This window comes from Phragmites australis, chromosome 4, assembly GCF_958298935.1.
Source record: "Phragmites australis chromosome 4, lpPhrAust1.1, whole genome shotgun sequence".
Lineage (NCBI taxonomy): Eukaryota > Viridiplantae > Streptophyta > Magnoliopsida > Poales > Poaceae > Phragmites > Phragmites australis.
Window position 1 is genome coordinate 33,561,329 of NC_084924.1, and position 14,932 is coordinate 33,576,260.

Sequence of the window (14,932 nt, forward strand, 5' to 3'; positions counted from 1 at the left end):
CCAGCTTACGGGGCGCATACTACCGGAGCTGATGAGCAACTTGAGCATAGCCTCACCGCGCTGCATCTCGACAAAACGGCCTCTCGTCGGCGGGCAAGGCGCACGCCGCGACCATGGCGGGGATCCTGGCGCTTTGGAAGCTGTAGACTTGCAGTAGAACCCATGAGTTTGTAACAGTTTGGGGTTAGTCTGGAATGGATTGGGTTGGTTTTGGTTCAGTTATTGTCCCGTTAGCACGCTTAATGCAGCCGTGCCCGTGTAGCGTGCGGCGTGCCATGCCAACGGGGGCAACGCTGGTGGCGCGCACGTACGTACGGTACGGTACGGAGGCTAGCAAGCTGCCGTGGCTCGACCCGCACCTGCCCGAAACGCCCGACGCGACGGAGCCGCCGCGCGCACTAGACCGCGCTTTTTTCGCCGTTGGCCGAACCAACCTGCGCGCGGCGACGACGTACATGGAGTTCTGTTGCGGATGAACACCGCCTGTTCGACTGAGGAGGACTCGGGCCCCGTTCATCTGCCGAGAGCGAGTTCGATCCATGCGCGGCCGAGCAGGAGGATTTTTGTTTGTAGGGCGGGCGGGGGACGATCAAGCTCTGACGAAACTGATCTGGTTAACGGGCGCCAAACGTGCTGTAGCTGTCTGTAACTGGGCAACTGGCCAGGTTTGGGCGTGACGCGTCACATGCAAATGTAGCTGGCTGAAGTGCAAAAAACGTCGAATGGTAAGGCGATCTCAGGCTATTTGGCGGAAATGCAGGTAGCTTATATTTTGTAAGAGATTTTTTTAAAGCCATTTTGTTAGAGATTTTGGATGCTTGAAAAGCCTAGTAGCATTGATTCCAGCACTTGATTTACCAGTGTACAAACCCTCAAGTGTGCAGCAATAAAAAAAGGAAATGTATGCATTCTCCAGCCTTTGGTATTGAAAGGAAGACAGAGGATCCAGGTCCTCTTAGAATTTGAAGTACCGTATCACACTATCATACTACTTCTAGTCACCGATACTTAACGTTTGAACAAGATTCGAAACGGATTTTTTAAATTTTAATTATAAATAACTTTGAAATATTTAGTTTAAAAATATATAAATTATATGTACAAATTTGTCTTAGAAATACTTTTATAATATCATAAAGTTCTTGTATTTTATCAATATATTATAATAGAAAATAGTGGGGACTGTGTGTCATCCAAACAATCAATTATTTGAAACCGGAGAGAGTACTTATTTAGTTGAGGTAGGAGGCACTTTATTTTGGTATATCCATTACTCAAATCTTGATCCAAATCAATTACGGTAAATCACAAATGGCTCTAAAAATTCGAGTAGAAACAGAATCTAAGACAAATTTAGACAGAATCTAGGATGCATCTCATTACAATTGCCATATCTTTGAGCCAATGAGCTCCCAATCTTCTAAATCCTACCAATCCCATAAAATGATGGTTCTAAATGGACCCACCAATCTTTGCGGTTAAGCACCCTAACACCGACAGGAATCCCAACCAACTCCCTACGCCATCACACGGTAACGACCGCTCCTGCGCTCGTCCTCGTCCACGACCAGCACCACCACCACTAGTGGCGAGCCCGGCAGAAAACCGCTGTTCCAGCACGAAGAAAAAGCCCCCATGGCCAAGCCGCCGGCGATCCGCCGCCGCATAGGAGGCGCCGGGCTGCTCCGGTGGGCGGCGCGGGTCGCGTCCAGCATCGTGGTCTGGACGCTGCTCCTCCACCTCTGCGCATTCCTCGGCATTCCCCGCCCGCCGCTGCCCGTCGCGCGGCCCTCCTGCCTGGGCGGCCGAAACAACTCCACCGCGGCCTCCGCCGCAGCCGTGGTTGCCGCGGGGGAGGTCGAGCACCTTGCGCCTCCGGCTCTGCCTCGCAGGAGTGAGTGGTTCTTGTCTTCTTTATCCGGGGATTCTTGGGTCTTGGGGTTGGGTTCTTGGAATCTGGGCCGATTTCTTGCTCTGTTCTTGGTTGGGTGAGGCGCTTCTTGCCGCCCCCGTGTCGGGAACCAAAATGGGTAGTTCTAGAGCTTTTGTCAGTTGGATCGAGTTGTTCCCGGGGAGTGGGTGAAAGAACCAATTTAAATTGACTCATTCTTGACTAATCTCGTGCATTGGTGTTCGGCGATTCAGGAATTGCCGGATTAGTGAGTTGGTGCGTAATTGCTCCCTCTGGTTTGGTCCTGGTAGTTCTTTGTCATTGGGATTTTTGATTTGCCTCGTATTTGTGTGCGGATTTTCAGCGAGTTCATGTGTTGGGGTCGAGTTGATCAGATCAAGCGAATGATTATGCCATCTCTTTTCGTTTTTGATTTTGCTTGTTGACATGGGCAATCTCCCTAAGTTGGAAGTAGAATGAGAAACGCCAGGACTCGTGATCTATAAATAATTAGTAATTATAGGCTGGAGACAATTTGATTTTTACAAGGAGAACTTTCTGTTTTGGTTATTTTAAAATGATGATAGATTCCTTAAAATAGGAGTTGATTCCCATTATGAGGTCAGATTCTAATCGTCATGTAGGTGTCGTTGAAAACAATCAGCTTCTAGCTTTGTTTATACCATTAGATCCAGGTGTAGTTGTGGTATACTTGAGTACTAAAAAATACAGTTCGTTCATGTTTTACCAGACTATACGGGCTGCTTGATCTTGACAATAGTGACCACTGTCAGCTGATGCTGGCAATACGATAAGTTTAGTCTGAATATAACTTTCCTTTTCTCATGTAGGACTTTACAAGAGTAATGGCTATCTTCTGGTTTCATGCAATGGTGGTCTGAACCAAATGCGAGCAGCGGTTAGTCTACTCTGTCATTTTATCTTAACACTTCCTACATTTACTCATTTACAATTTTACTACAAGAAATGGTCTCCAACTGTACGTGCCGGTGCTTAAACAAAAGCTTGTTTTGTGCAGATTTGCGACATGGTAACTGTAGCACACTATTTGAATCTGACTATGGTGACACCTGAACTTGATAAGCAATCCTTCTGGGCTGATCCTAGGTGTGCAATTTTTCCCATTCGTTTCTTGGTTGATTACATAGTTAGGTGAAATCACTGATTCAAACTAGTTATACTTTTCAGTGATTTTGGAGATATTTTTGATGTAAATCATTTCATCGATTCTTTGAGAGATGAAGTGAAGATTATCAAAGAACTCCCGCAGAAGTTCAGTGGAAAAATTCCGCTCTCAATGCAACCAATCAGCTGGTCTAGTGAGAAATACTACCTGAGGCAGGTTAGATAGTAAATCTTTCTCCAACAGTTAGATTTACATTTCTTTTCTGTATCTTTTTGTTTCTCACATCCAGAGTGGTATTGCTTTCAGATCTTGCCTCTAGTACGAAAGCACAAGGTGGTACGCTTTAGCAAGACAGATTCTCGCCTTGCAAACAATGGCCTTCCTCTGAAGCTCCAAAAGCTTCGCTGCCATGTTAACTACAATGCGTTGAGATTTACACCATCCATTGAGGCTCTAAGCAATAAGATGATCTCAGCTCTTAGAAAAACTGGATCATTTGTTGTGCTTCATCTGAGATATGAGATGGATATGCTTGCCTTCTCTGGTTGTACACATGGATGTTCTGATGAAGAAACATCAGAGCTCACAAGGATGAGGTACCTTTGATGTTGCTGCTTCATAATAAACTTTATTCTCCCCTCCCAACTTTTATCTTCAGTCTTCATTGTTGTCTGCTCATTGGACCTCAGGTATGCATATCCCTGGTGGAAAGAAAAGGAAATAGACTCCGAGAAGAAAAGGCTTGAGGGATTGTGCCCCCTTACACCTGGAGAAACAACACTAGTACTGAAAGCTCTTGGTTTTCCAAGGGGCACTCAAATATATATTGCATCAGGTGAAATATATGGTGGTGAAAAAAGGTTAGCTGCACTGAAGATGGAATTTCCTAACATGGTAAGCTCATCTTAACTACACATCCACGAAATTTATGCAATGCTGTAATGATGCTTATTTTCTTTTGTAAACTGTAGGTACGGAAGGAGATGCTTCTATCTGATGATGAGTTACACCCCTTTCAGAAACACTCAACTCAAATGGCAGCATTGGACTATCTTGTTTCTGTCGCAAGTGATGTTTTTATCCCCAGTACTGATGGAAACATGGCTAAAGTTGTAGAAGGACACCGCAGGTCTGCCTTCTTTTGATCCTCCTAGTATGTATTCCCTCCGTTCAAGAATTTAAGGCGTATTTTGTTTTGAAAAAGTCAAACTTCATAAGTTTTGACCAGCAATTAGTCAAATTATATGCATGTTTAGTTTACAAAATTTGTTTCAATAGATTTGTATTTCAAGGTACTTTTAATATGATGTTGATTTTATAGCAATTGATAGCATATTATAAGAGAAATTAATGGTTAAAGTTTACTTTTGATGACTTTTTCAATGCAAAATACGCCTTACATTTTTGAACGGAGGGAGGAACTATTTATTCTTCCTTGACTTCCCGTCGGATGCATCATTATTGCAACATTGTTAATTTAGTAGGAAGTATAAAATGTTTATTTGTGTGCAGACACACATTTGTACTCTGTGTGCTCATGTAGGCGTTGGTGTTCTTTTCCTTTAGAACACAATGTGGGTGTAGGTGCTATATTCAAAAATCATGACAGTGACCAAGCATGAACCAGCAAAATAGAAGCCTCTATGGTAATGAAATGCTTATGCTGGAAATACAGGTTTACGGGCTTCCACAAAACCATACAGTTGGATAGGAAGAAACTTGTTGAGCTTATAGATCTATTTGAAGATCAGGAGCTGTCCTGGGATGAATTCTCTGTTGCTGTCAAGGAGCTCCATGAGGGCCGAATGAGCCAGCCCACCAGAAGGAGAGTTATTCCCGGACAGCCGAAGGAAGAGGACTACTTCTATGCTAATCCTCATGAATGCCTCGGGCCTGCAATAAAGCGAAGGGAAAGGTTGAAACATATTGATTTGAATAATGCAGTGCCTGGTAGAATGGTAGAGATAGAAGGCCAAAGTGAAAAGTGGTAATGCGGTGCAATTTTAATAATCGGATAAGCTGGCTGCAGCAATGGTGAAACAACCTTGGGCTTCCTCATGTAGCTGACTTCTGCTCGTATTTTTTGCCGATCCTCGCCCTCATGAAGTGCAATTGTGTAAGTTGTAACCCTACTCTTGTCTGGTGAAGCTGATCATTCTGCCACCAATTGAATCTTCTGGTTGATGATCCACACGGAGGCTCTAGAGAAGGTTTTGGCATCCAGAAAGTTGACAGCGATATTGGTTCCTGGATTCAGATTTTGCTGATCCTGATTCATTTTCCCCTGCTACTGAGGTTTATTGATTGTATAGTCTAATGAACTGGAAATGTCTCCTACAAAAAATGAACTGGGAAATGACACGTATTAATCTGTAGATGTCATGCTCTAGTTCATTTTCTGTTGTGGTTGAACTTGTTCATGTATAGAAACTAACTTACAACTCTTACAATAGAAAACAATGTAAATGCAGTGATGAATCCTAGCATTGGCCTAATGTTGGTAGCGTGCCTTTCTGCCTTACAATTAGAGAGGAAATACTGGTGTATATGCTGATGGCAACGGTACAATACCCGCGGGTAGAAGTTATATAAACTCGTACTTGTGAACTAATTCCTAAACTCATGTATATACCCATTACCCGCCACGGGTAAAAATTGACACATATACCTATCACCCACAGGCATCGCATACCTGCAGGTACGTCTGTATACCCGCTAACATTCGTCTGTATATCCGCTACCATAGTAAACATATATTGAACATAAGATAAAGTATGTAACAATAATATCATCAATTTAAACATATAACTCAACTAAGATAATGAACAAGCATATCACAGATACATAGTATGCATATTACATTAGTATATTACCACATAGTTCATGCATACAATATATTATTTCGTAATTCAATAGTACTTAATGCAACACAAACGAACATTGTTCAACAAGACAACAAGTCTAACCTTGCAACAAGACAACATAGTCTGTAGCTTCTATATTAAAAATGAAGTGGGCCCACATGTCATATGTGCGGAGCGGGTACACGGACGAAGCGGGTACGGGTAAGCCTATTTCATACCCGTTGGGTTTAACTTCAAACTCGTACACATACCTATGGGTAAAAAATGCATCTCAAACCCATATCCGTTAGGGTTTTTATTTCTAGTTGCCTAGTGCATTGATTTAGCATTTTTGTCTCTCGCTGAAGACCAAGTTCGATTTCCACTGGGCTTGTTTATTTTGTTCTCCATTGTGATTTTCTAGTATTTGAGCAAGTGGGTTTATGAGCAGAATAACAGTGACCCAAATGAACAATTTCAACATCACACGTTTTTAGTAGCCTACCCATATATATGATATCTTTCTCTCAAATCCCATGTAAGGTTCTAAAAAAAGATCGATTATTTTCAATCAAGATTCTATTGGCAAAGTGATAGTCATAAAAACAAGTACCACATGGCGAAATAGAAAGTCATGTGTAAACCTAAAGGTTAGGGTGGGTTATAGATAAAGGACTTAGATATCCAAAATACCTCTCTACTATGTAAGCTACTATACAAGTTACTAATTAAGGATGGAACTTAGCAAGAACTCATTCGAAAAAAAATACATGGGGGAAAAAACCACTTTTGCAAGTCGAAGGAAAACCATTGAAAGTGCATCTAGACCCTCTAGTGGGTTTTGGTAGTTGAATGACAAAATAATTAAAGAACTAATAAGTTTGTTGAACTTGAATAGTTTTTACTTGAAAATGACAAAGTCAAGCTTATGTCATATGAAGTATGCCAAAGTAGAGTAATAACGAGCAAAGATTAAAAAGGGCAAAAGAGATAAGGATGCAAGTGTAATTGTATGGTCTCATTGGTTGTTTACTTGCATAATCAAAGGAAAATTGAAAGTGCATAAAGATTGATCAGTATTGCAACACTAAGAAGAAAGGTGATCAAGGGCTTAGTATTTCTAGAGCTTTGCAAATCAAGGAAGATTTAGTTGAGAGCTTGCTTAGTCACAAAATTGGTATCTTGAACAAGAAAGAATTTAAGTGATCAAAGGCTTTGTTGATCAAGAAGAGTTTATATGGAAGCTTGCTTGGTCACAATATTAATATGAAGAAAGATATTGAAATGAATATTAAGTTGAAGAAATAAAAATACATGAGTGCATATTGATGGCGAAGAGATATGTGATCAAGAGTAATGGTAAATCAAAGGGAATTGCGATGATAGATTGCTTGGTCACATGGATGGTATTCTTAATCAAGAAAGAAGAAAGTTGATCAAGGGCTTAGCAATTTAGGAAAAGTCAACATGGAAGCTTGTTTGATCACAATATTGATATAAAAACAATATTCAAGTAAGGCTCATGTTATTGAAGAAATAGAATTCAATGAATGCATATTGTTGATGTGAGGCTATGTATGACTCAAGATGATAAGATGGTGAAGGGGTGGCAATGGCTTGACTATGAAGGACCATGCAAGTCGAGAAGGGCAAGCAAAGGGCTTGGCGTCGAGAAACCCATGCGATGGAGAAGGAGCAAGTATTGGCCTAACACTGATCAAGGCCATAAGCAGTCATATGCTGTCAAGCATCAAATCATTATTGAATCATAAGGTTTAAGGTGGCTTGAGGATGTCAAGTTGATTCTTAACCATATGTGTTTAAGAATCCTAAGTCACAAGCTCAAGGAGGATGTGCTCAAGAAGAAGAAACAAGAAAAGGTTGTACCCTCATGGCGAAATTGAAAAGAAATGGCAAGCTAAAGTTGACCAAGCTAAAGATGTTGAAATAGATTTCATATTTAACCTTAAGTATAGGTATGCTGCTCTATCAAGAGGGATGCCACATAGAATGGTTTAACAAGTCTTGGTGTTCAAACTAACCAAACACAAGTACTAACTTTAGAGAAACACATATCACAACAATTGCACCTGATGGTCTTAGAGCTTGTTTTTGTTTGGGATGAATAGCCCTCTGAATAAGCTTTCTATAGAGTCTAAGAACATCGAAATCAGAATTTGTAACAAAATGTTATGGCGTTTTCACTACGGTGACCTAGGCTGTTTTGTTAAGCTACGGAGTGTCCGCACTTTTTTGCAGATAGTCCGCATTTTTGCGGAGTGTCGACACCTTTTTGCAGATAGCTGCATTTTTGCGGAGGGTTTGTAGATTTCAGGTCTAACGGCTGGTTTTATTGAAACAATGGCTAGTTGTGTTAAAGTCTAGAGTGTACACAAATTTTTACGGAGACTCCGCACCTTTCTGATTGTAACAGCTGGTTCTTGTGTGTGGGGTATTTATAACCCATCTCCTTCATTTGGAGATGGTGCTGATGCTGGTGTTTCTCACGTCTACAACTAAGGCAAAGGTTTGTAGAGCTCTTCCCAACCCCTCTTTGTGAGGTGTGTGTGTGATTTATGATAAATCTTAAGAGTTGGGTTGAGAGATTGGTGTTTGAGAGCACAAGAGAGAGCAATACATCCTTGAGAACTTGTGGGCTTCGTCAAGCAATTCGTGAAGCATTTGTTACTCATGGAGGTGAAGCTTCCTCGATGGCTAGGTGTCGCCCGACGAGCTACGGTGCTTGTGGTGAGCCGTGGAAAAGTTTGTGAAGGTCTATCTCGCCTCCGTAAGGAAAGAGATCAAGCTAGTGGATCGATAAAAGTGGTTGAAAGAGACCTGACTCCTTGGAGCTTTCTTAACGGAGACGTAGGATTCACGGTAGTAAATCCGAACTTCGGAAACAAACCTTTGTATCTCCACTTCAGTTTATTTACTTTAGAGTTCTTGCTTTGATTTGTGATTTCTACTAGATCTACTTAATTGTGCGTACTTGTGAGTACAGGTGCTTTGTGGATCTGCTAGTGGACACCTCCAAACGTATATCACCAAGTTTGATTTGAGCTAGAACTCATTAGGCGTAGTTTACATTCGAGCTTCCTCTATTTTTACAGAAGGTCCGTAGAAGTGTGGAGACTCCGTAAAATTTGCGGAGACTCCGCTTTTAAGTAATCCACTACAAGTTTGTTTGAATTGCAAGGAGTCGTTTATTCACCCTCCCCCTCCCCCCTCTAGACGACATCTCGATCCTTTCATTCGGTATCAAAGCCAAGGCTCTTAATTTCTGGCTTAACCGCCTTGAGAGAAAATGTCGACTATCGGTGATGTATCTTTAGAATCTCTTTTGTTAGATTGTTCAAATTACTCTTTGTGGTCCGCTCGTGTGCTTAGTATTTTTCGGACCATGGGTCCTCAATTCGAGCAGATTGTAGATGTGAGCATTTCTCCTCCTAGTGTTGATTGATTCAACTTATCCAAAGAGGAAGAGAAATACCTACATCTCAATGCTCAAGCTGCTAATATTTCAATTCATGCTTTGAGTAAAGATGTGTTTGATTCCATAATTCTCGAAGATGGTAGTATGCTTGAGGATGCTAATCTCATTTGGACAACTCTTAAAGAAAGATATGACAAGTCCAAAAGTGATGATAAAGTGCTCCCCGATGGTGAAGATGACTTTGCCACATTCACCTTCTCGCCAATATATGATTATTACTAAGGTAATGGAATGGTGAGTAGGAACAATGGTCTTACTTATGGTACTTCTACTTTCTATAGTTCTTGTGAAACTGACATTTTGAAGGAAGAAGAAGGTTGTGGCTACCACCGGCTAAGTGAAGAATCAACCTCACCTAGATGCTCACTTTCCTTTGCCGAAACCCACGTGTGTTATATGGCAAGAAACAAGAAGAGGCTAGCCAAGGAGGTGGAAAGTGAAGTGAAGATAAGAGTGAGGATGATAGTGATGATAAGATTGAAGATGAAGACCTTTAATTTGATCACTTGAGCAAGAAGGATAAGCTAAAAGTGATGAAGCTCTCGAAGATCATCAAGAGACAAGAGAAAGACTATGAGGAAAAAAAAAGAGTGCCTCATTAAGAAGATTAAAGAGTTGAAGACTTTGACCAAAGAGCATGAAGAGCTTAAGTGCTCTCATGCATCATTAGTCAATAGGTATGAAAAATTATTAATTGAGCATACTTATACTACTAACTCTACTTCTTGTGTAGCTCAATTGGAGAAAGCAAATTGTGAGCTAAAGGCTCAACTTGAAGAGCTCACTAGCAAGCATGTGCAAGAAAATCATGATGAGCTTGTGTGCTCTTATAAAAATCTTGTGGACTCACATGCTATGCTAGAAATAGCTCATGAGGTTGTGGTAACAACGGTAAAACCCTACCAACCTTAAATGTACAAGTGCACATGCTCATTTTAGTTCATATTGTATTGCCTTTTGCTAACCCTTGTTGCTCTCAAACAAATATTTTTTCGAGCACTATATGTGACTTAGATCATATAGGTAAAAATAAGAAGCATAAGGATTATAGACTTGAAGCAAAATCCAATAAGAAGAACAAGTCTAACAATATCAAGATCAAGGGTCAAGAGAAAAAGAAGAACAAGGCTCTTATCACTTGCTTCAAGTGCAAGAAGGAGGATCACCATATGAGAGATTGCTCCTTGAAGAAGGAAAAAGATGACTCATATCAAATGCTTCAAATGCTCAAGCATGGGACACTATGACTCTATATGTTCCAACAAGATTGATGACAAGACTACACTTCCAAAGAACAAAACAAGAAGAAACAAGAGAAAGTGCTATGTATGTAATGAGAAGTGACATGAAGTTGTATTATACCCCTACATGAAGAATAAAGGTCTTATGTCATTAAGGAAGAGGCTCACCGGTAAGGAAGCAAACAAGAAGCAAGATGAGAAGGTATCTTGCAAGGAGGGGCGGACTCAGCTCAGAAATCGAGCAGGGCCTGCTAGCTACAGTAACACTGGAGCTATAGTACACACTGTCTACAATCCACTAAACCAACAAAAATGAGTGGGGGCCTGTGCCCCCGCTCCTATAGAGCTGGGTCCGCCCCTGCTTGCAAGGACATGCATCGTATTTGCTATACTTGCTGGGCCAAGAGACATATTGGTAAGAATTATCCCATGATTAACATCCTAATCCTATCTCTTCAATTGATTATGATTTATCGCTTATGAAGGCTAAAAATGGACTTGTTCTACTAAGATGATTAGTTCATCATTTACTAGCACAATAGCCATTTTGGTGCTTAAGTCTTTTGTGACTAACCGGGGTGGATCCAACATGGCTTGGATACCAAAATGTGCTTAAAAAGGCTAAATAAGTACTTAGAGGTACATTGAAGACTTGACTTGCATGAGAGGAACTATATTGGATATTTCATCTCAAGATTCTTTCAAATTATGCTTTCTCGTGATATTTGAAAAGAAGTGTCAAGAGTGTGGATTGTTGCTTTGTTTCAATCTTCAATGAGATCTCGGTAACAATTATCTAACTTGAGCTATCTAGCCACTTGGCTTAGCATATGTGCTAATGTTCACAATTTTTCATTGTTGTGAGAACTTGAAGGTGGCTAGGTAAAATTTGAGCAAAATTTATACTTTATGTAATATGATACTTTTAACGGCTCTCTAGTAGAGCAAGATTTTATTAATAATATAGGTGATGAATACTTGGTGATAGCAATCAAGAAGCTAGCCATTGAAGAAGTGAAGCCGCAAAGAAACTCGAGATCAAAAGAAGGCTAAAGAAGATGAAGAAAATGATCAAATTCCTTCAGCTGTGGCAAAATGCAGAGAGTCCGCAAATAAGTGCGAAGAATCTGCACATTGCAAGAAGAGTGGCCAAGCCCGAGTTCATGATCAAGGTCAAGGTTAGATCAACCCAATGAGGACTCCAATGAATTTCTAGAAGAATTATGAAGAAGGACTAAGTCAAAATCAATCCAAAAGGGCAACATCCAAGAATCCAAGAGACTACCTCATCAACTATATTCATGAAGACATTTGAAAAAGAAGTGGAACTCAGGATAAAAGAAGCATTTGAGGACCTATATTGGTTGATGACCCTGCAAGAAAAGCTAAATCACTTCAAATGAATGAATTGGATCATTGATGGGAAGACCAAGTAAAAGGTCATGATTGGAATCATATTGATCTTCTACAGCAAGCAAGATATGGATGATACTTGGCTCACATCATTGAAGAATAAAATGAATTTTAAGCTAAAAAAGCCAAGTGTGAAGATCAAATGAAGTGGAAGAGCACACCATTTAATACTAGAGGGTTCCACTCATAAAAGCTCATATATGGTAGATTGTCAAATCATCATTCACATCTTATGGTACTCTACATGCTTTTATAGTTGTAAGTAGTTCTTGGCACAAGTATTTTCTTTTTAAAAAAATATCTTTTGTGCTTTGGTCCAAAATATAGGGTACACTCCTCTTGAGTCTTAAATGAACTTGTGCATGTCTCAAGAAATTCAAATACTTGGATGCACATATTTTGGGGGAACTTATCCTATGTTTTTGTGATCTTGATAATAACTTGTTTATAAGTGAAATTTATATTTAGTCTCATGGAAAATGAAAAACACCCTCGAAGATATGCAAAATTACCTCTCTTTTAATTGGTACTTCATTGTATCTTTTTTCGTTATCTTCCATAATATAAATATTATGAGGTTTTATGAATAATTTATCCACATGCCTTCTACATCCAGATGATCATTATTCGTGAAACTCTTCCTTGTGCTTTTAATGCTTTCTCTTTTCTATGTGTTGCGTCAAGGTTCTTCCAAGTACTTTCAAGTTGGATTCAAAGTTCTTATATATGAGTCATGGTCCTTTAAAGTGTGCTCCTCTTCAATTGGTGTCACCTCAATTGAGATCATAATCGGGATCGAAGCAAGTAAAGTTGTACGAAGAACAAGGTCACTTGGTTGGATGAAATCAAAAGAATAAAAGAGATAATAATGGATAAAGGAGGAGTTGAATTTTCATGACAACCAAACAATGAGGATGAAGTGGGATAAAATCATTTAATCTCCTTCATTGTGAGGTTTGAGGTTCATGAATGCATTTTTTAATTTCCAGTCCTTAAATTCCTTTATTTTGGTAAAGTTTTCTTGTTTGAGCCAAGATATAGTGTAAACTTCTCCCTTGACCTCTTTTTGAGAATGTGTATGAGTATACTTTGTGTATTCTTGTATGCACACCTTGAGGGGGGGTTTAGTCTATATCTTGTGGGACTAATGCTTTCTTTCAAGTTTATGTTGTATAGTCTCACCTGTTGAAGAAAAAAAGATATCAAAGGAAAGGGAATGGTTCCCGAGGAATTTTTGGATGCTCCAAAATTATTCTGGGAGGTCCTGGTCTTTATAAACTGAGTACTCCGGTTTAATACCGGATGGTCCGATTCCTACCGTGAAATTAGATTTGACTGAGTTGAAGGAAGAAAAAGGAATTTGATTTTCTATACAAGCCCTCTACTCTAAAGCTTATCAAATATCTAAGAGATCATCCCATTCATCATCCATTACCATATCTTCAAAGGATGGTAACTCCTAGTTTATAATTTGCAAATTTTATGAATTTTACCTTGTTTTCTCCTTGTGAGTTGCTTTAGGTAAGGAAACAAACTAGGAATTCAAGTTGTAGCTTAGACATGCAAGAGAAACTCAAGTTCAATACAAAACATCCAGTGAAGGAATTCATCACTAAAATCAATAAAGCTTCACTTGATAAGAACATCATATGAGGATTATTAAAATTACCTATATCATATGGTGATCTACATGCCTATATGGCGGTAAGAGTTTCTTGGCATAAATTCAATTTTGCAAATTTCTTATGCCTCGACCAAGATGTAGGGTAAACTCCTCTAGACTCTAAATTAAATCAAGTGCATGCCCCAAGTAAATCAAGTACTTGATGCACATATTAAGGAGAGAGCCTATCCTATATCTTGTGTCTTTGAGACTAATCTTTTCTTCTAGTGAATTTGTGTAGTCTCTTGGTGAGAATGAGTTTCTCAATGTAGTTTCTCCAAGAATATGCTACCTTAACTCAATCCAAATTGGTAAAAGTATCTCTCAATTTTAATTGGATTATATTTTTATCTCTTGTACAGCTACTCTCCATAATATAGCTTAAATTCCCTTGTTTGGACTTAATTGATCAAAAGTGCATATGTACGTGTCTTCCATATACATATGTATACATTATCAAAAAGGGAGAATTTAGTCTATGTTATGAGGTTTTACCATTTAATGATCCACTTACCTTCCACATCCAAAGGGCCACTAAATGTGAAACTCTAGCTTGTGTAGTTTGATGCTATCTCTTGTCTTTGTGAGTAAATCAAGGTGATATCAAAAGTATATAGCATATGGGTTTCAAAATTGATCATATATAAGTTATTGGATTGTCTTCACCTAAACAAAGATTGTGAGGCTTAGAACAAAGGTACACCGCTCCATGAACTCTTGTATTACCTTTATGCATCTAGGCCCTAAAATGCTAGTGTGTGCATGTGTATGCAAAATTTTGAGTCAACATGAGTTTGTCTTTTGGTGGTGATTAGAGAATTATTTAGATATTTGGTTGATACCTCTTGTTATGATGATGACATGAGTTTGTCTCATGTTAAAAATGTCATCTAAGTGAGGTATGAGCTAAATTTGTTGATTTCTCAAAATTTTGTCTTAAGGTGTTGCATATTTTATTTGGTAGGACAAATAGATTTGAAATCATATATGCTAAACTATTACCCCACTCTTGCATTCACTTGTTTACCTTAATTTTTTCCTTTTGGTGGAAAGATATTTTTGAAGATTGATGCCAATGGGGAGAGATTTTGGGGGAAAGTGTAAGGGAGAAACATTGATTCTTAGATTTAAAGGGGTAAGAGAGAGGTATATAAGTTTCTTTTTCAAATTTGCATGGTGCGTGCTAAACTTGCTGGACTTGTTTATGAACTAAGGTACTCATCATGTTTGTATGTGGT

General features: G+C 39.4%; 1 protein-coding gene across 2 annotated transcripts; it reads left to right on the forward strand.

Moving 5' to 3' along the window:
* Nucleotides 1–1,527: 1,527 nt before the first annotated feature.
* LOC133916182 (rhamnogalacturonan I rhamnosyltransferase 4-like) lies at nucleotides 1,528–5,562 on the forward strand. Of its 2 annotated transcripts, none has more exons than XM_062359741.1 (8): nucleotides 1,528–1,894; nucleotides 2,743–2,810; nucleotides 2,931–3,019; nucleotides 3,101–3,254; nucleotides 3,345–3,634; nucleotides 3,728–3,932; nucleotides 4,010–4,167; nucleotides 4,714–5,562. In XM_062359741.1, the coding sequence occupies exons 1-8, from the start codon at nucleotides 1,636–1,638 to the stop codon at nucleotides 5,027–5,029; spliced, it is 1,539 nt and encodes a 512-aa protein (XP_062215725.1). In that variant the 5' UTR covers nucleotides 1,528–1,635; the 3' UTR covers nucleotides 5,030–5,562. The 2 variants fall into 2 exon arrangements, with proteins under 2 accessions (XP_062215725.1, XP_062215726.1); XM_062359742.1 differs by having other exon boundaries at nucleotides 4,605–4,845.
* Nucleotides 5,563–14,932: the final 9,370 nt, after the last annotated feature.

Bases quoted from the DNA above. Each gene is read 5' to 3' on its own strand.
- LOC133916182 (XM_062359741.1), top strand. From the start codon at position 1,636: ATGGCCAAGCCGCCGGCGATCCGCCGCCGCATAGGAGGCGCCGGGCTG. The intron at 1,895-2,742 runs GTGAGTGGTTCT...TTTCTCATGTAG, and splicing joins TCCGGCTCTGCCTCGCAGGA to GACTTTACAAGAGTAATGGC. The intron at 3,933-4,009 runs GTAAGCTCATCT...TGTAAACTGTAG, and splicing joins AGATGGAATTTCCTAACATG to GTACGGAAGGAGATGCTTCT.